The following is a 20410-nucleotide window of genomic DNA, read 5'->3' as shown; positions in this document are numbered from 1 at the left end:
GCCGGGGACAGCGGCCTGCGTGGCCCGGCCAGCCGCTCCCGGTTGCCCCATCGCGGGGCACCAACCGGCCGCGGGGCGGGCGCCGGCCACCCAGTTGGAGATGGGTACCCTTGGGGACGGCTACATACGTCACAGAAGCGGGGCCAGGTGACCAAGGCAGGCCCCTCCCCCGCCTCCAGAAGGGTCTACGGTCCCGTGTGATGGCCTCCCCGCTAGCCCTAGAACTTATTAGGTTCTCTGGCAGTCCCTGCTCTGTGTGCCACCTACATATGGCCGCCGGGTTAACCCTCAAAGTAATGGCTATAGGCGAGGAGGACACAACTCGGGGTTGGCTTGGGTGTAGGCGCCCCAAGTTCGTAAAAAAAACAACTGTAGTTGGTGTGTTCCAGGCCCAAGGTCCTCCCTGTAGCCACACACTATCTCAAGCTTGAAGGCAGAGCCCCCAGATAGTTCAGAAGACACAAGAACTTCAAAAATGACCACATAGGCCGAAGGTTTCTGTAGTGACTTGGGGGTACAATTTGGAGGTTTATTACAGTACTAACCATATTTTTATCCTGTTGAGGCTGCCATCGTGATCCTTGGCGGTCAGAGATGAGTTCAAAGCCACAGTTCCTACACACACACTGTACTTGGGTACCGATTTCAGCTTTATTCATAACTGATCAAAGTTGGGATAACCAATATGGAATTCAGTAGGTGTTTGGGTGAAAAGACAGTGGGTTGGCAGGGTACGAATTATAAGCACACACACTCCTAACATTTGTCAAAATCCACAGGATGTACACTACCAGGACAAAACCTAAAACCCACACACTGCCCACACTGAGTGTAATGAATGACGTCAGACGTCGCTTTTGGGAAAGGACTGACAGGAAAGATTACAAGGGATAATCTTTAAATTCTGGCTAACTTTTCTATGAATCCAAACTGCTCATATACTGTATTTGTATAATTATATATTATCTAAGTATTATATAGTTATATAATTATAACATTGCATGTAAATTATGTAATTATATAACATCGAATATGCTATTTAATACGTTAGATAATATGTGTTAGATACTATATTATCAGATAGATAGATAGATAGTTAGATGGATAACCAGCCAGCTAGCCTTGGAATGTCTCCTTAGCCCCATATGAGTAAACAGAAAAATAACCTGGCCAATATCTTACAGTAGGTGTGTGGCTCTGTGGGATAACTGAAGACTGAGTCAGGTGTGCAATGGGCGAGCACAGTTTGTCCTTTTGATTCTATACACTGTCAAAGCACAAACACTCGATAACCTGTAAGGGACAAGTGTCTCTGCCTCTCACACACATGAGCTGGTTCTGCACCATACCAGACTGCATATGCTTAACTGTGAGCTTTAAAACAGAACAAACAAACAAACAATCAAAAACAGGAAAATATATTCCGGGTGAGAGATGGCTCAGAGGTTAATAGAACTGTCTGGTCTTCCAGAGGTCCTGAGTTCAAGCACCAGCAACCACATGGTGGCTCACAAGCATCTATAATGAGATCTGGTGCCCTCTGCTGGCCTGCCGGTATACATGCAGGATACTATTAAAAAGATGGATAGATAGATAGATAGATAGATAGATAGATAGATAGATAGATAGATAGATAGATAGATAGATAGACAGATTCATGAGAAGACGTCTGGAAAGATGGGCCACTGCTTATCTTTCAGACATGCCATCATGTCCCTGTGTTTATTCTACATTCACAGTTTTGAAATCTAATCTTTAATTTTTATTTGTCTTGTGCTTGTGTGCTCTGGCTGGCTGGATGCATGAGCGTCACCACGCGTGTGTTGAGGTTAGAGGACAACTCTGGGCTTTCCCTTCCACATTCACATGGGTTCTAAGCACAGACCACAGCTCAGCGGTGGAGCCTGCCCTCTCCTATCGCTTTTGACACATTAGATCCTTTTGCTACTTGTGGAATCAGTGCAGGGGGATGAGTTTATGGCTTCCTGCATCTGATACATACGTGTGTGTGTGTGTGTGTGTGTGTGTGTGTGTTCACACTGAAACCCCAGCTCCTGCACAATCATCTGCCTTAGATTTGTCCAAGTAGACATGAAGAAGAAAAGCTAAAAGTCTAATTAAATTACTGGAAGCAAGTAAAGAGGTACACTTCTTGCCCCCTAACAGTCTATACGGCAGCTGTAGAGGAGAGCTTTCTCTCGCTGTGTAATGTAATACCCGGTTCGGCTCTCAGCAACCCTCCACTGCGAGGACAAACAACTGCTGTTCACGCAGCAAAGCCGCAGCATCCGGGGCTCCAACAATGCTCACTCATTCTGGGGCTCTGCTGGGGACCACAACACAGCCTCGGCCAGGACCCAGGTGAGGGTGCTCACTAGAAAAGCCCAGCTGACAGCAACCCATTTTCCCCATCGCGCTGACCTGCAGAGGCCAGGGGAGACACTCTGACCCCTCCAAGGGTCGAGACGGCCATCTGCAACACCGTCTCCTCAGCTGTGTGTTGGAGGCCACGGTTCCTTACCTCCACCTTTAGTGGACACATCAGCATATTCTGTAATGCACATTTTCACAGAGGTTCCCCACCACTGGCCCCTGAACCCTGCGGCGTGATGGCGGGCCCAGGGCGCAAGGTTATTCAATTGGCTTAGAGGAAAAAACGGGGGAAAATTCATCCAAACCGAGTTGCATCAACCTCTTCTTCCTGAATGACAGTGTAACAACTATGTGCAGTGTGTTAGCTGTTGTGAGCACTCTAGGGGTGTTTAAAGTACAGAGCCGCAGGCTGTTTGAATAAAATCTTTTTTTTTTTTTTTTTGCTTTGCTTTGCTGTTGTCATTGGTGGTGGTGTTGTTCTTTTCCAAGACAGGGTTTCTCTGTGTAGCCTTGGCTGTCCTGGACTCACTCTGTAGGCCAGGCTGGTCTCGAACTCACAGAGATCCACCTGCCTCTGCTGGCATAATAGGTGTGCAACACCACACTCTGCTTAGTCACCTTTTTTTCTAATGGTCACATTAGAACCAATTTTCCACAGATGCCAAGGGACAGTCATACGTAGGAGACTGAGATAAAAGTATTTTACACACACATCAAAAAAAAAAAAAAAAAGGAATTAAATGTTAATATTTTTATCTAAACTTAGCTGTTGAGTTTTGGTGGCATCACTTTTTGAAAACAACAACAAAAAACCATGTATGCCACCACAAAAGCAAGAATATTCGCTTTTTGGGTTTAGAAGAGCCAGCGTTGTCTGTCCCCAGGCACAGCCTGCTGTGTGTGACATCTGGGACTGTTTAACTTTCCCCCATGAGCTCCTGGAATTCTTCCAGGAATTCTCTGCATTCTGAACCCACCCGTTATATCAAAACACACCCAGCTCAACTCTCCAGAGCTCATCAGCCATGAAACCTCCAGGCAGAAGAGGCTGTTTCACTGGGCTTCTCGGAGATGTGAAACCTGGTTCAGCACCATCCAGGTGACGTCACTGACCTGTGGGCCTTTGGCCACCAGGATGCAAGGGCACCCGAAAGCATCATCATCTACCTTGAGGAAGAGATCCTTTGTGCGGAACTCTGCAGCTAGGCTCAGGAAGCTTCCTAATCAGGGTTTTCACCACCACTAGGAATAGACAATGGAATCTATAAAGCACCAAAAATACAGCGCCAACATTAGCAGAGACCAGTGTAGCTCCTGAACTCTTAGGACAGGGTTCTGTACCCCCCCCCCCATAGACTAGGACCAACACATCACACCAGCTGGGTACAGGGGACATGCTCCACCCCCAAATGATTTGCATAGAAAAGTACATTATAAACTATATAATATGCATGACTTCTTCTCTGGTTTGTTAAAAAAAAAAATTGTTTTTTAATTAAAACAATTTAAATCTCACCAGCTCTTCCCCCCTTTGTCCATTTTTCTTTTCTTTCCTTAAAGACAGGGCTCACTTTGTAGCTGAGGCTAGCCTTGAACCAGGTGACCCTTCGGCTTCTCTTCTCAAGTGCTAGATACAGAGGTGAGCCACCGCACCTGGAACTCTCACTTTACTTTGGAGATAAAAAGAACAATGCTTTTGCTTAATTTACCAAAGAGATATTGCGATATTACCAGTTAACCTAAAAAAAAGTGTGAATTAAGGAAAATAGGGAAGATGCTTTTTTATTTTTAATTATGTGTGCACGTGGGTGTTAGTGTGTGGGCGTGCACATGAATGAATGCAGGTGCCCACAGGGACCAGGTGAGAGTTCCGGATACCCCGGAACTGAGGTTCAACTGAGCTGTGAGCTGCCCGATGCGAGTGCTGGGATCACATCTCCGGTCCTTTGCTCTTAGAGCTGAGCCATCTCTCCAGCTCTGAAAGATACTTTCGCTTAATTCAGAAAGTTCTGGTTGGGGTGGTGGGTGTGGTGTGGGGTGGGGTGACACATGCTTTAATCCCAGGACGAGGAGGGAACTCTGAGTTAAAGGCCAGCCTGCCTGGTCAACATTACAAGTTCCAGGCCAGCCAGATACATGGGGAGATCTTCACTTTAAAGGAAAAAAAAAAAAGTGAGATGGCTCAGCAGGCAGGGAAACTTGTGAAACACGCCCAAAAACCCAAGCTGCTTGCTGCATCCTGGGAAACCAACAGAGGAAGCAAAAGGAAAATTACCTTCCTACAAGACATAGCAGTACAGGCACACTGTGGCAAGTATGCGCGCGCACACACACACGCGCACACACTCACACACACACCTGCACGCATGCCCTAGTGATGGCAGATGTGGAAGGTAACCCTTGGCTACATATTGAGTTTGAAGCAGTTTATGGGTAGGCGAGAGCCTGTCTTTAAAACAAACAAGCAAAGGCCCAGGCAGTTTTCTGCTGTCCTGCCACCACTCTGTGCCTTAGGGAAGGGGACCCTCTCTGACCATCATGTCACAAACAGCTGTTTTCTGGTTCCTGTGCCTAGTTAGTGCTAATGGGGGTCTGGAATGGCCATGCCATGAACTGAGCAACCCATCACAGGACTGTACTGTCTACAATCCCAAGGCAGGCTGTACTGTCTACACCTCACATGTCTATGTGAACCGGAAGAGGTGACGGAACAGGTCTTACAGGGTTTCTCTGTGTAGCTTTGGCTGTCCTAGAACTAGTGCTATAGACCAGGCTGGCCTCGAACTCACAGAGATCTGTCTGCCTCTGCATCCCAAATGCTGGGATCAAAGGTATATACTACCACTGCCTCGCCCCTACCAACTTCCTAGTGACTACTGAGAATACATCTTCCTTAATCAGTTAAGGAACAGCAACAGGAAGACACTGAAATCCCCTTGAAGAAATCTGCTTGCTCTGAAGCTTTCTGTTGCTCTAGTTATTTTATTTTACTTTGAGACAAGGTCTTATGTATCGAAGCCTGGCTTTGAACTCCTAATCCTCCTGCCTCCACCTTCTCAGTGGTAGGACTGCAGGTCTGTGGTACCATGCCTAGTTTCTGCAGCCCTCGGGATGAAAACCAGGGTCTTAGGCACACTGTCAGGCAGACATTTCAGCAATTGAGGTCCATCTCCAAACCCTTGCCATCAAAGACGTGTGCGCTCTTTTACTATCTCTTCCTTCATTTGAGACAGGGTTTTCCCATGTCACAGCCGCCTTCCTGGAACTCTCCGCTGTAGACCAGACTGGCCCTGAACCCACGGAGCTCAGCTTGCCTCTGTCCCCAGAGTGCTGGGACCATACGCATGCACCGCCATGCCTAGGCTCTTGTGCAGTTTCTGATTACCAGCAGAAAGCACAAAACCATGCAGCACTGTCCACAGGAACCATGTGAAATATAATCTAGAAAGCAATACATCAAATCATTTGATAGCACCTTAGAAATTAGACAGCCCTTCTCAACATTCTGCCTGTTGCTCTGCTGGGATTACTTGCTGGAGCCCCTTCCTTCCCTCGAGAAACTGAGCATGCGAGAAACTAATAAAATATTGAATATACAAAACAACACCTTTTACGCAAAAAATACCAGAAGAAAGCAAGATCTTGGGGGCTCTGTTCTAAGCATGGATTCATTCGTGTAAAAATTCATTACTCGGGGGCTCAGGAGTTAAGAGAATGGACAGCTCTTGAAGAGACCAGAGTTTGGTTCCCAGTACTCAAGCCAGACACCTCGAAAGCGCTTGTAACTACGGGCTCTGGAGATCCAACATCACCTGCCCTCACATGCATAGACACACACACACACACACACACACACACACACACACACACACACACCACGGGCTGACACAAGAGAAAGGAGAGAATGTAATTCACTTTTTAAATTTCCACACTGGCCAGCAGTAGCAAGCCAGTGCTGTCAGAGATTGGACAGAACATGAAGACGCCCTCGGGGTAAACAAACTAAACTATAGGAAGTAAGAGATATTTTTAGCTTTACTGAACTTTCAAATTCATTTAAAAGTCCACAGGGAGACACGGCGGGGGGGGGGGGGGGGGGGGGGGGGGGGGGGGGGGCCAGGTGCGCAGAGGAAACACTGAAGCCCTGGAAAGTCCACGCCCCACTTTAAGACAACAGATTCGGTAGCACACATGAAAATATTTAAATAAGAGCTGTTTTGGTAAATGTACGCAGGTGGAGTTTAATTTTCTGAAGGGGTGAAAGGGAAAGAAGACATAAGCACAGTCTCCTAAAGAGCCTAGCCACAGCAGAACTGCCTAACACTATCAAATACCAAGCCAGCGGGTTGGAAAACGCATTCTGAAAGCCTGCATTGGCAGCCTACTTTCCAGAAGTAGGCATTACATTATAACCCATACAGCTAGATTCCTAGAAAACAAGCACAGAAAAAGTAATTTTTAAAAACCATTTTTACTAATACCTAAGTGGTGGATCTTGCTATAGATTTAGTAACTATGGCTTTACCGGCAACCACGTAAGCATTAAGTAAATCAAAACGTTAGTCTGGTACACGACTTCACTCAACGTTTTATTAACAAGCACCAGGAAGCGCCGAACGCTGGCAGTTTCTCAGGCTAGGGCAGGTTTATCCACAGCGAATCTGACACCGACTCAACTCCGCTAGCTGCGGCGGCTCCTCTCAACAGCCCCCGCTTCCCCAGGGGGGAAGGATACAGCCCCTAATTCAGGGATAAAGCATCGTCCCGGGAAGATTTTTTTGGTTTAAATAAAAACAAAACGTGGGGTTCCTGGGGGACTGTGGCACGCTCTCCCGGTGGAAGTGCAGGGAGAGAGGCTGAAAGCCACCGAGGTTCCGGACACTGCTCACCTCCTGGGACTCTCATTCCAGACTCACATCAGCAGGAAGGAAAAAGTACTTTTCTCCCTACAGGCCTGTCACCCGGGGAGAACGAAGTCTTACCTGTGATGGTTATAGTTCCCAGCATGTTTAATAACCGTCTTCGGCCTCTCCTCTGCCTCCTCCCTGCTAACCCAGTGCCCTGTGTGTGATCAGAAGGAGCGCGGCTGCCCCAGCCACCCTCCGAGCATCAGGAGACACAGCACTGCGCGCCGCGGACCGCGCTCGGGCTAATTCTAGGAGGCCCCGCCCCGCCCGGGCCCCGGCCACGCCTCCGCCCCGCCCACAGCCCGGCCCCGCCCACAACCCGCCAGCCCACACCTCCGCCCCGCCCGGGCCGCGCTGCCCGGGCAGTCACGTGCCCCATCTTACAGGGCTGGCAGCGCGCGGTCCCCAGCGACCCGGGGAGGGGTTTCTAAGTCTCAGGGGTGAGCAAGACCCCGAGCATCGTTATTTGGTCCACGCGGTGACTCCATCCCTTGGCACCGACTGTAAAAGGCAATAGTCGCGCAGATGTTAAACCCTCTGGTTTCTAATGCCGGGTTCTGGGTCCTTCGGCGGGTTTAAAGGTGGGTGGCGTGCAAAACGGCGTTTCTTCTTGCAGCCCACGGCATTTTGTATGTTGCCGACTGTCTCCGACCAGTGTGAAGACCCGCAACCCTCGCGGGCCTGTTTCCCAGGCTGTTGTGTCGCCAGAGGAGCTGCCTTCAGCGTTCAGCCAGGACTTCTTAAACAGCAGTAATACCTGGGCCTTCGGTCTTGCCCCTTTCGTGGTGGAAATGAGCTCGACATTTGGCCGCCGCGACAGCAACATTCTCTAACCCACACACCCATAGCAGATAAATGAAACCGCTGTACTAAAAATTCAGGCCGCCCGATGCTTCTTTTTCCGTTAATCTTGAGACTGTTTCTCTGCGAGGACACGAGGAACAAACGAGCTGGGTCTTCGGCTCGGGTAGGTCTGTTAGGCGCCCGGAGATGTCTATCACAGCTCGCCTTGTCTGTCTGAGCAAACAAAATAAGCGGTTTCATTGCTGCTCTTCTCCTCCTCAGACCTGAGGGCTTTGTTCGAACAAGCGACACGGGGGTGGGAGGCCTTAAACTAGAGGTTGCCGCTCTGCCCCGCGACCCGACGTGGAATACGGTTGCTCCCTCTTGTCACCAGGGGGCGCGACGCACCACGTTCAGGCCCAGAAAGAGCCTGAAGGGCCTTCCGCCCAGGCACTCAGATCAGCTTCCCAGCCAACACCCAACCTGGCCGGCGGCGGGCCCGGATCTTACAGTGAGAGGTGAACACCTGGGAGCTGGTTTTTGCCCTCTGCACCCCCGACAGGTGGGGTTCCGGGCAGCGCAGCCGTCTCTATCCTTCCACCACCTATTCCAGCGGGGTAGATCACGGATAAGGAGCCCCCAGACCCAGTCGGCACTGAACACTTCCCTGGAGTGTCCCGGGAGCCCCGAAGCCCCCAGGGAACTAAGAATACTGGGTGAGTTCTCAGCACTCAGCTGCGAACGGCACGTGGCTACCACTCCTCTGTGGATTCGGGTTTACCCAATACCTGTGTCACCAACAACCTGCCCTTCTGGCTCCGAATTCTAATAACAACTATTCCTCTGAGATAGCTAAGGGGAAAAATTCACTAGCTACAAAATTCAAACACAAAACAAAACAAAGCAACCAACCCATTGTGGTGGTGCACACCTGTACCCCAGCACTTCGGGAGGCAGAAGCAGGTGTATCACTGTGAGTTCGAGGCCAGCCTGGTCTACAAAGCGAGTCCAGGACAGCCAAGGCTACAGAAAAACCCAGTCTGGTAAAAACAGAAACAGATGATCAAACAGGCGAGTGTAAGCTCTTTGCTTTCACGACACGGGAGCAATACCTACACACCGAAATGAGATTCTCAGAGCAGCCACTAATGCCAGAAGGCCGAGCATTGGATGGCGTGTAGGGGCTGGCTCTCTTAGCACACGGTTCTCTGGGATCCCTGCCTCCCTGAGCAAAGAAGGCCAGAGTGTATGTCATTGCTGCCAGCGAGTTCCTCTGGGTCTGGCCTTAAAAAGAAAAACCTCCAATCAGGAGAAATGAAGAAGGAAAGGTCAGACAGGCAGTCTGACCTTTTGCCATCTCTTCCACTCCGCTCATGTTAAATGAGAAGTTTCAGATCCATAGGTGCACACTTAAAGCAGAAAGGGTAGGATACTCGATGCCCATCACTTGGTAGATAGGGGATTGGGGAGAGTCTTAAATCTGCATGGTTTAATGAACAAATACTTGCCACATTCTTATTCCATTGTGTGTGGGGGGGGGGGGTCAATCAGACACGGTGGTCTCAGGAACCTCAGCTGTGAGTGGCAGCCACGTTCAGGGGCAGAGAAATTAGCTTGCCCTGGCAGCAACACTTGAGCTGGCCTAGGAGAAGAGTGGGAACTCCCCAGTGTGGGCACAAAGAGGCAACTTCACGCGGCAGTGCCCGGAGAGCATGACTCGGGGACTCACAGGCGGGTTCCTTACAGCTACTGCTCCTTGCGGTTCATGTTCAGAGGCCAGGGAAGGAGAGGTAGGGATGCCAACGAGAATGGAAGGATTGCTAAGGACATCATAAGAACTTCGTAGTAACACCGTCTTAGAAAGAAAGGGAGCAGCCAGTGGTGGCGTACATATATGTAATTCCATCGCCGTGGACAGAAGCAGATCAATAGTTCAAGCCTAGCCTCGGCTACATAATGAGTTGAGGCCAACCTGGGCCTCAGGAGACCCTGTCTCACATATGAAAACAAAGTAATGGGGTGATCGATCTGAGTACATTACACATTTGGCTAAAGAAAACATACAGAGTGTGGGGGGAGGGTAAGAGCACACTCGTGTAATGCCGGCACTTAAGTGGCAGAGGCAGAAAGATCAGGCGTTCAAGGGTACCCTCAGCTACAAAGTTGAGTCTGAGGCCAGCCAAGCTATTAGACCGTGTCTCAAACAAGCAAAGAAAGAAGGAAAGAAGAGATACACATACGGGGCTAGAGAGATGACGGCTGAGCCATTAGAAGAGTGTTCCGCTCTTGCGGGATTTGGATTCCCAGTGCCCACCTCGGGTGGCTTACAACCACTGTAACTCCAGCTCCAGGGGACCTGATGTCCTCTTCTGGACTCAGAGAATGCCTGCACACACATATATACATAATTGGAAAAAGAGGGGGTTCTTTAAGTAGTTAAGAGCCTTTTCTTTGAGAGGACCAGGGTTCAATTAAGGAAGCTAGATGGTAGCTCCTGACCATCTGTAACTCTAGACCCAGGGGATTACATGCCATCTTCTAGGCCCCTCCTACACCCTCAGACACCCATACGCATAAACAGAAAGTAAAGAAAACCTCAAAAGAAAAGGTTTTTGTTTGATTGGTTTGTTTTATTTGATACTCTGCCTACCCAGTGCTGGAAAAATGAAAAAAGAAAGATCTTTGAGAGAAAGATTAATAGACCCATGAAAAGACACTCAACATCATGATCCATTATACCATTATAAATATTCAAATTAAAACCACTTCACAATCACCAGGATGCTAATAACCAAATGACAATAATAACAGGGAATCAAAAAGCTGCTGCTAGCAGCAAGGGACAGGAAAGCTGCCTGGGACTTCCCAAAGTGAAACACAGTTGCCATATGACCCAGCAACCAAAGAGAGACGAGAACACACGCCCACAGGAAAACCTGGACACAACCTTCGTTCACAGTGACATCAGGTACAAAGTGACGGCAACTTTAGTGTCCATCAGCTGACACGGGGTAAAAGAAGCTTGCTACATCTGTATAAGGAAACAGCAGTGAGGAAGACGAGTGAAGCTTCTGAGGGCTGGAGGGGTGGCTCAGAGCTTAAGAGCACTGGCTGCTCCTGCAGAGGACCCAGGTTCAGTTCTCAGACCCCATGAGGCAGCTCACAACTGTCTTTAACTCCAGTTCCAGAAGAGCTGATCCCCTCTCCTGGCCTCTGAAAACAGACACACAGTTACGCCTGCACGCACACAGTTCACAGACATATATGAAGGCCAAACAACCATACACATATAACATAAAATTACAAGGTGGTTATGGCAGTCAGAACTGGTGGCTTACACCTGTAATCGCAGGATCCAGAAGGCTGAGGCAGGGTACCTTAGGCCAGCCTAGGCTACATTACCAAATTCTAGCCCAACCAGGACTGCCTGACGAGACTGTATCTGGACACACACACACCGTCACACACACAAAGCTAAGATAGTAAAGCTTACCTACATTTTGTCACCGTGGGGAAAAACGACACACGGATGTACACAGGCAAAGAAAGCCACAGTGAGGGGGTAAAAATCTCAGATGGAAAAGGAAAATGCTTCCCATAAGCCAGTGACTGGCTGAGAACACTTATTCTGGAAGCAGCTGGTCCCTGCGGGTATCAGCGGTGGGCTGTGGTCCAGGACACAACACAGCCTTCCTTAGGCTGCTGCTCAGGAGCAGAGATAGGCTCCCAAAATGCCTTGAGGCACAGGGACATTGTCTGGTGCAGTACTGTCTTGGAGATCACAAGGGACAATGCACACCACTCACTGACAACTGCACAATAAATGCGCGCTGACCTGTCCACTTTTGCCTTTTTTGTTGTTTTCTTGTTTGTCTGTTCCGAGATAGGGTCTGATGGAACCCAGGCTGGCCTTTAATTTTTTTTTATCTTCCCTTCTCTACCTCCCAAGTGCTGGAACAGCAAGCGTGCTCTGCTACACCTGGCTCCTCGTATGTTTTTTGTTTTTGTTTGTGTGGAGACAGGGTCTTACTATGTATATGTAGCCCAGGGTAACCCAGGTCAGCCTCAAATCTCAAACTTCTTGTCTTGGCTTAGATGTTCATCCCATGCCTGGATCTCAATAGAGAACTTTAAGCCACTTCTAGATGACTTATCAAACCCGAGAGAATGCAGATGAACCCTGGGAAAAGGTGGTCGCGCTGCAGGGCTTGCAGTAACGGCAGGGGAAACGCCTGCGAGTGTTTAGAGAGCACACTGGCATGAGGACACCTCCGCACCAGCAAGCACTCGGATTGTTTGCTCTGAGGCTAGCTGATTCCATGGTTAGCTGGTTAGTCGTGAAATCTGCGGACCCAGAGGATTCACTGTGTATACTGAATATTCGACAGGGTTTCTCTGTGTAGCGCTGGCTGTCCTGGAACTCCCTCTGGAGACCAGGCTGGCCTTGAACTCAGGGACCTGCCTGCCTCTGCCTCCCAGGTGCAGAGATTAAAGACTACGCTGAATGTTTGTAAGGACACTGACAAATCAGCCACAGGATATCGGGTTCCACTGGGTCCTGTGTATTCCGGTCTCTACCCTGTGCAGCAACAGCACTGGCTAATTGAATTTTATGGTCCAGATGCATTGGACGTGATAACATAGATATGGTAATTTAAGTTTTAAAAATCCAAATAAGTAATCTGGACAGCATGAAAATTTAAAACACTTAAAAAGCATGGAGGAAAATGAGCATTAAAAACTCAATTTGAGCTAGGCGCAGTGGTGCACACCTTTAATCCCAGTACTCTGGAGGGCAGAGTCAGGCGGATTCCTGTGAGCTGGAGGCCAGCCTGGTCTACAAAGCGAGTCCAAAACAAAACAAAACAAACCCCCCTCAATTTGAAGGAGGAGGGCTGGAGAAATGAAGCCAGAGCTGATGCGCACGCTGCTCCCACAGAAGGCGGAGTGTGGCGCCAGCTCCCCATCAGGCAGCTAACAGACACCCGTGACCACAGAGATCCACTAGCCACCCTGTCCTGGATGCTGGGAGGATTGGAAGTGTGAAACAAGCCTGTTCATTCAGAGTAAAGCTGAGGAATAAAATGGTGTTTGCTGTCATCCCAAATGCTGTGTGTGGCTCGTGTGCCTCTAGAAATGATTTGTTCGATGTGACTGTGTGTGTTGTGTGTGTGTGCACCTACTGTGTGTCAGCACACCTGAGTGTGCACGTGGAGGTCAGAGGTCAATGTCCAATGTCTTCCTCCGTTATTCTTCACCGTACTTTTGAGACCGGGCCACTCAGTGATCTTCGAGCCTGTCATTTCAGTTAGACTCTCTGGCTGGCAAGACCCCAGGATCTTTCTGTCGCTACCCTCCCAGTGCTGGGATTACAGACACGAGCCACAGCACCCAGCTTTTATGTAGGTGCTGGGATCCGAACTCTGGTCCTTATGTTTGCATGCAAAGCAAGCACTCACCAGGCCCCTACCCATTTTCCCTAACTCTTAGTCAGAAGGAGTGAGAGGGAGGAACAATCTAGAGCTACAGACCCAGGAGAAATTAGGACAATTACATTCACAACACTCACTGATTCTCCTTTACTGCCGTGTCTATGTCAACAATAATGTGAGCCCCAAACCGCCCACACAGGCAGCCTCAAACCTTCTAGCAGCCACACTGGAATGTACAAAGGGAAACTTAGTCATGGGGAGGGCACTATTTTGGAAGGATTAGTAGGTGTGCCCTTATTGGAGTGGGTTTGGCCTTGTTGGCAGAGGTGTGTCACCAAGAGTGGGCGCAGTCTCTGTCTCTCCGCCTTCAGATCAGGATGGAACTCTAAGCTCCTGCTCCAGCGCCATCAGTGCTGCCATGCTCTCCCCAAGGCCACGACGATCATAGACTAACCCTCCCACACTGTAGGCAAGCCTTACCCTGTGAAATGCCTTCTGTGTAAGAGTTGCTGTGCTCACGGTGTCTCTTCACAGCGACAGAACGGTAACTAAGACAAGTGGGAGATGAACTTCCTCCAAGCGAGTCGCCTGATTTCCAGCTGACAACTTATCACATGGAGCGGGATCAGGGAGGTTCTCTTCTGTGAGCTTCGGGAGGCAGCGAGGGGTTAGGTCTGCGTGTCGGCGGGCTGGTCAGCAGCGCATCCATCACGCTGCCCCTGACGGAATCCCGGTGTGTCTGAACACACTGAGGGGAGAGTAACGTGGCAAGGGAGACACTTGGAGCCAAGATTTGACAAGCGTGATGAAAATGATGCACTTCTCTAAAAGTTCATTCGCTGACTACCTTGGTTGGCCTGGGCAACGTGGCACACGTTAGGATGCCATCGTGTTGAGGACCTGCTGAGGGCCCTTGCGGGGCCTGGGGCGTCTTGACTGATGTTTCAGGCCTTCAGTTTGTTTATGTTTATACTGGAGATTGCATTTAGGGTCACATGCTCCTAGCCAGGTATTCTTAAAAGTCACTAGGGGTTGGCAAGATGGCTCCGAGGGTAAAGGCACTCACTGCCAGGCTTGAAGACTTGAGTTGGATCCCTGTAGCCTACCTGGTGGAAGGAGAACCAACTGCTGCAAGTTGCCTTCCGACCTCCACATGAGCACTAGGCCATGCACAGACACACTCACCAGCAAATGTAACAACAATAATTTTTTTAATTGCCATATTTGGGGCTGGAAATATAATATATTAAATATTTAGGAACACTGGCTGCTCCTGCAGGGGACCCAGGTTTGGTTCCTACACCCACATGATATACACACACATACCATATACATACATACATACATACATACATATATACATACATACATACATACAAACACAGAGGCAAAATACCTATCTATATACATGAAATAATAAAAATAAGTTTTGCTTGGTTGTTTTTTTTTAAGACAGGTTTTCTCTGTATAGCCTTGGCTGTCCTAAAATTTGATCTGTAGACCAGGTTGGCCTTGCACTTTTGAAGATCAGCTTGTCTCTGCCTCCCAAGTGCTAGATCTAAAGGTGTATGCCACTACGCCAGGCCAAAAAATAATGTTTTAAGAAGTTAAAAAGTCAGGGTCTCTCAGCGGCCTAGAACACACCAAGCAGATGAGACTGGCTGGCTAGCAAGCCCCGGCCACCCTCTGACCTTGCCTTCCCAGCACTGGGACTACCATCGTGTCCCACACCCCACCTGGCCTTTCAGTGAAGGTCCTGAGGACTGTACCAAAGTCCACAAGCATGTTTACCAATGGGACTGTCTCTCTCCCGTCCTTGTTGTCGTTGTTTGGATCAGGGTCTTTGCATCCCAAGCTGGCCTTGAACTCAGTACATAGCGGAAGGGGACCCTGAACACAGTATATAGCGGAAGGGGACCTTGAACTGTTGCTCCCCATTTTACTCAGCAAGTGCTGGCACTGCCGGCATGCAGCTCCAGGCCTGGCTTTATTCTTATGTTTTAAAGAGATTGAGAAACAAACTTAAAAACGAGCAATAGTAAGAGTGAGATCTAGTTAGTTTTGGCGGGCTTCCACGCAGCACATTCCTGTTGGAAATATACGGTAAGTCCTGGCCTGTTTTGTTTTGTTTTTTTTCCTTCCTTTTAATGTGAGGCAGCTTCTTTTCTCTGGAGATATTAGGAAAGATGAAAGGAAGACATGATTGATGTTTGCAAATACTTAGAGGACTGCCTGTGGAAAGGGAGATGAGTTTGCTCCGTAGAGCACAGAAGTCAGCCCTGGGACTGGGAGGGCAGGCAGAGGGAGGCAGCTTTTCAGCCTCCTTTTATGGAAAAAACTCCCCAAATGAGGAAGCTGCAGCGGGCAGGGACATGGCATACCATCCTCAGAACTCCCTTCTGTTAAGGTTTGCTGCTCACAGGGGTGGGGTGTCGGGCTAACTGCCCCTCCCACCTCCTGGTACCTCGTTTGGACTGAGCTCCCACCTGCCCCCCGCCCCTACTTATTTTCATTTCTAGAGACAAGGTCTCATGCAGCCTAAACTGGCCTTGACTAGGCTAATGTGGCTGAGGATGACCTTGAACTTCTGTCCCCTTTTCATGATCTCATAAGTGCCTTTATATAAACATGTGCCACCGCACCCCCAAGTTAATGTCATTCTAGAGATGGAAACCAGGGCTTTGTGAGTGCTAGGTAATCACCCCAACTGAGCCACAGCCTCAGGTCCTGAAGAGAGAGGGTCTTTAAAAGGCAAGTAACAGCGCGTCTTGTGATCCTAGCACTGTGGGAAGCAGAGGCAGGCATGTGAGGTCCAGGACAGCCAAGGCTACACAGAGAAATCTTGTCTCAAAAGCAGGGAATTAAACCAAGAACAGTAGCCCTACTTAGAGAGTCCAAGACTAGCCTGGGCTATAGGACCAGTTCAAGACTAGCCTGGTCACCTTAGTGAGAATCTTTAAAAATTAAATTAAATTAAAAAGCTAAACAAAGAGTTTAAAAATGAGATCTTTTAGGGTGGGCTCTAACCCAAACCGTCTGATGTCCTCATGACAAGGAATTTGGACACTTGAAGACATCCAGGAATGCAGAAAGGAAGGACAATATGGGGATCGAAAGGGAGCAGCAGTCCGCAGGCCAAGGAGAGGCCTCGGGAGTCGTGGAAACTGCTCAGGCTACGAGAATGATGAATGTTTGTCTCTACATCATCTGGTCTAGAGTTCTGTTGTGGCAGCCCCAGCAGACTCATACAGTGAGGTAATGGCCACAGGCTTGGCACTTTTCTAAACGTGACACACCTATGTTAAGATACATTAAAGCTGGAAGTCGAGGTGGCTCAGCCCCAAAACAACACTTGCTGTCAATCCCGGTGACCTGAGTTTGATCCCTGGGATTCACATGGTGGAGGGAATACCAACTCCAGAGGCCTCTGAATGAGCACACAAACACGCACACACGGCACACAGATATGTAATTTAAAAAACTAAAGGTACATTAAAGCAGCCATGTATGGTGGTACACATCTTTAATCCAGCACTCAGCTGGCCGAGAGCAGCAGATCTTACATTTCCAGGCTAGGCAGGGATACGGAGCCCCCATCCTAGACATTAACAGCAAGAAGATATACTTACTAGACCAATCAAAATATTAAATTTTCACCTGAATAACTGATGTACTCTATACACACATTTGAGCAACAATAGCAATCTGAAAAAACTCAGAAGCACAAACACAAACTACGGGAAAAAAATTTTTTTTTCCAGGTTGGCCTGGAACTCACTTTGTAGACGATGCTGGCCTCAGGTGAGAAAAAGAAAGAAAAGCCTTTAAGTCGTCATTTGTTGGTTGTGTGTGTCTGCTCTGTTTATGTGTAGGTGTGCCTGCAGAGGACACCCTCGTACAATCAGTTCTCTCCAACTTTTAGGTGAGCTCCAAGGACTCGAACTCAGGTTTCCTGGCTCATGCTGCAATTGCTTCTAACTGCTGAGCCATGCGGGCGCAGAAGCTGAATTTTAAGCCAAGAAAACACATTTTCTTTGCCTAACTGCTATGCCTGGAATCCTGAACAGCCCCCAGGTGCTGTTATCCGGGGTGCCACAGGCCTTTAAATGTAGGACAGTAGAGGGAGGATTAAATTATTGGGGACATACCCAGGAAATGGACTATGAGACAAGCCCCTTCCTGTTCCTTTCGCTTCCCAGAATGAGGTGACATCTCATTCCTTCATGTGCTCTGGCCCTGGCTAACAGGCACAGCTACCTACCCCAGACCCAAAGCAGTGATGGCCCAGGCTTGGACTAAGGCCTACAGAGCACTAAGGCAAATTGATTGTTTTTCTTTTTATCAGTTAACTTCCCTGGGTTTTGATTCGTAGTGACAGAAAGTCACCATCACACTCACTATCCCCCTCTCCCCCACAACCCTGACAAAAAACACAGCTCTAAACAGAGCGTTGGGCAGAAGTGCACAAGACTCTAACAATCTACAGGTAACACTTCTAAAATGCTCGGACAAGCAGCTTCTTTGAGCATCCTTTCCACCCACTCTTCTTTCCCACTCTCACCTTCCAGGAGCCCTGCAGAGCAGACACTAGAGATCATGTGACACCATGTGGCTACACTCTTTATAAAGCCATTAACCTTGTTCTTCCTACCTGTATACTCTGAAGCAGGATATTATTGAATAAAATGTCCCCTCACAAACCTGGTATCCAATTAAAGTTAAAACTTTAAATCCAGAGAACGACCTTTAGTATCAGATTAAGAAAAACCAGAGAAATAATTTTATAAATAGGCATAATAGCATTTTAAGCAGCAGTCCAAGGATGCTCAGGTGTCGGCATTAGCTAACCCTCTGCGGTGCTAAGGCCCAAAGGAAACACTGATGAGTCAGGCTTCCGAGGGCGCTCATGTTACAGATGGATATTGACTCCACAGATAGAAGGGGATGCATTCTAATGAAGGTCACGACTGCCTGTGTGTGTGTGTGTGTGTGTGTGTGTGTGTGTGTGTCTGCGTGTGTCTGCACGTGTCTGCACGTGTGCGAGCGTGCACCTGTGTACCTCTGTGCCTGAGCACATATACACAAACAAACAAACAACTGGTACCAAGAAAAACAGAGGTAGAATGGAGAATAATGATGGCATGGCAGGTAGGTCTCCCTAAAAATGTAAACAAGATTACATCACATGTTAAAACAGAAAAGAAATAAAAAAAATCATAATTATCTGTGTGGGAACAGACCTACAGGGAGGACGATAATTATGCAGTGATCACCTTTGGTCTTTCTATATCCTAAAGTTATTGAGCACCAGGAATTTGGGAAAGTACATAAAGTCAATAAAACAAGGGACAATATAAGCACCGTTAGAAAAATGTCTTCTCCACAAGGTAGTGAATTCAGCCATTAGGTAACTGAGTCATGAGTCCTCCGCTTATGCCTACACCTGCAGGATACCGTTGAGATGCAGAAAAGTGGGTTACAGTGAAAGGAGGGCTAGACTCTCCAGAGACCTCAGCTTTAGCCAGTGCCCTCGGGGGTGGGGGGCGGGGGGAGCACCACACTCAGCAAGGGGAACAGGGGAACCCCACAAGCAGCCTCCTACCATCCTCTGATGAGCGCGCCATGCACTGGTCCACCTGGCTAACTGGTTCAGAGGTGTGAGCCCCAAAGTGATGAATGCCAACAGCAAAGCAGTGAAGACAAAGGCCGCTACTGCTGCTGCTGCTGCTGCTGCTGCTGCGAATTCCCTCAGCTCTGGGCGTGCAAAGGGTGTGACACCTTTGGAGGGCGGAGCACCACTGTTCTTCTACTCACACAAAGGTGAGGAGGGAGAAGGGTCGTTCTGCTACATAGACAATGCAAAAAGTCAAATCTCAGAGAGGAAATAGAGGCAGGCAGGCAGCTCAGAGTGTAACCAGAGGTATGGCCCCGGCCTAGCAGGAATCCAGAAATTCCTGCCTTGTGAAGGATGCATCCAAAGATATTCAGACCTGAGACACGGCTGGATTACTTGTATGAAGTGTGGGGTTCTTTAGACTTTTTTTTTTTTTGAGACAGGGTTTCCTCTGTGTAGCCCTGGCTGACTTAGAACTCACTCCGTAGACCAGGCTGGCCTTGAACTTATTATAGAGATCCTCCTGCCTCTGCCTCCAAGTTCTGGGATCAAAGGTGTGCACCACCAATGTCTGGCTCTCTTTAGACACTTTATTTAGCAACTAGTTATAGTAGCATCAATAGAAATAGGATGTTAAAATTTCCCATCTGTTTGGGGAAAAGTAGTAAAAGACACTTTTAGGGAGAAGAAAGATAAGCAGTTTTAATAAAAAAGATAAACTGACGAGTTACCCGAAGAGAACGAAAGTGAGGAGACTAACTGTGGAAGGTATAGGAAATTGCTATGATCTTTTTTTCATTGTAAATAAATGTTTGTATTTATCCCTGAATACGTGTGGCTTAAAGTTGTCCCTGGGGCTGGCAACGTGTCTCTGTGGACAAAAGTCTGAGGCCCTGGGTTCCAGCCCCGGAAGCCGTGAGAAAGAAAGGTGGGAATGGGAGTGCAATCCCAGCACTCCTGCAGGGGCCAGAGAGGCAGAGACAGAAGTGCCCAGAAGGCTGGGGTCAGGTAGCCTGCAGGATGCAGTCAGCGTCAACAAGAGACTCTGCCTCAAAGAAAGGGAGAAGGCAAGGACTGACTCAAAAAATGGTTTCTGATCTAAGAATGTGCCCAGAACTCAGTCACTCACTCGCATGCACACAATAGTAAATAAATAAGTAAATATTTTTCTTTTTTTGTTGTTGTTCTGTTTTGTTTTGCTTTTTTGAGACAGGGTTTTTGTTTTTTGTTTTGTTTTTCTTTTCTGCGTAGCCCTGTCTGTCCTGGACTCACTTTGTAGACCAGGCTGGCCTCGAACTCAC

At 48.4% G+C, this 20410-nt stretch overlaps 1 protein-coding gene across 2 annotated transcripts in view; it reads right to left on the bottom strand.

The window, feature by feature from the left end:
- Akap12 (A-kinase anchoring protein 12) overlaps positions 1–20410 on the bottom strand; it is a 79127-nt gene that overhangs the window by 11847 nt on the left and 46870 nt on the right. The window contains exon 1 of one of the 2 annotated variants that reach the window (XM_055616050.1): positions 7356–7481. The exons of the other annotated variant lie outside the window; for it this stretch is intronic. Within the exon in view, the coding sequence (XP_055472025.1) occupies positions 7356–7380 (25 nt within the window). The 5' untranslated portion in view covers positions 7381–7481. Of the gene's footprint in view, positions 1–7355; positions 7482–20410 lie in introns of those variants that run through there. 2 annotated transcript variants of the gene reach the window in all.

The sequence above is a fragment of the Psammomys obesus genome, unplaced genomic scaffold, assembly GCF_907164565.1.
Source record: "Psammomys obesus unplaced genomic scaffold, mPsaObe1.curated_primary_1811, whole genome shotgun sequence".
Lineage (NCBI taxonomy): Eukaryota > Metazoa > Chordata > Mammalia > Rodentia > Muridae > Psammomys > Psammomys obesus.
Note: the sequence above shows the minus strand (reverse complement) of the source record. Positions and strands in the feature narration are given on the sequence as shown.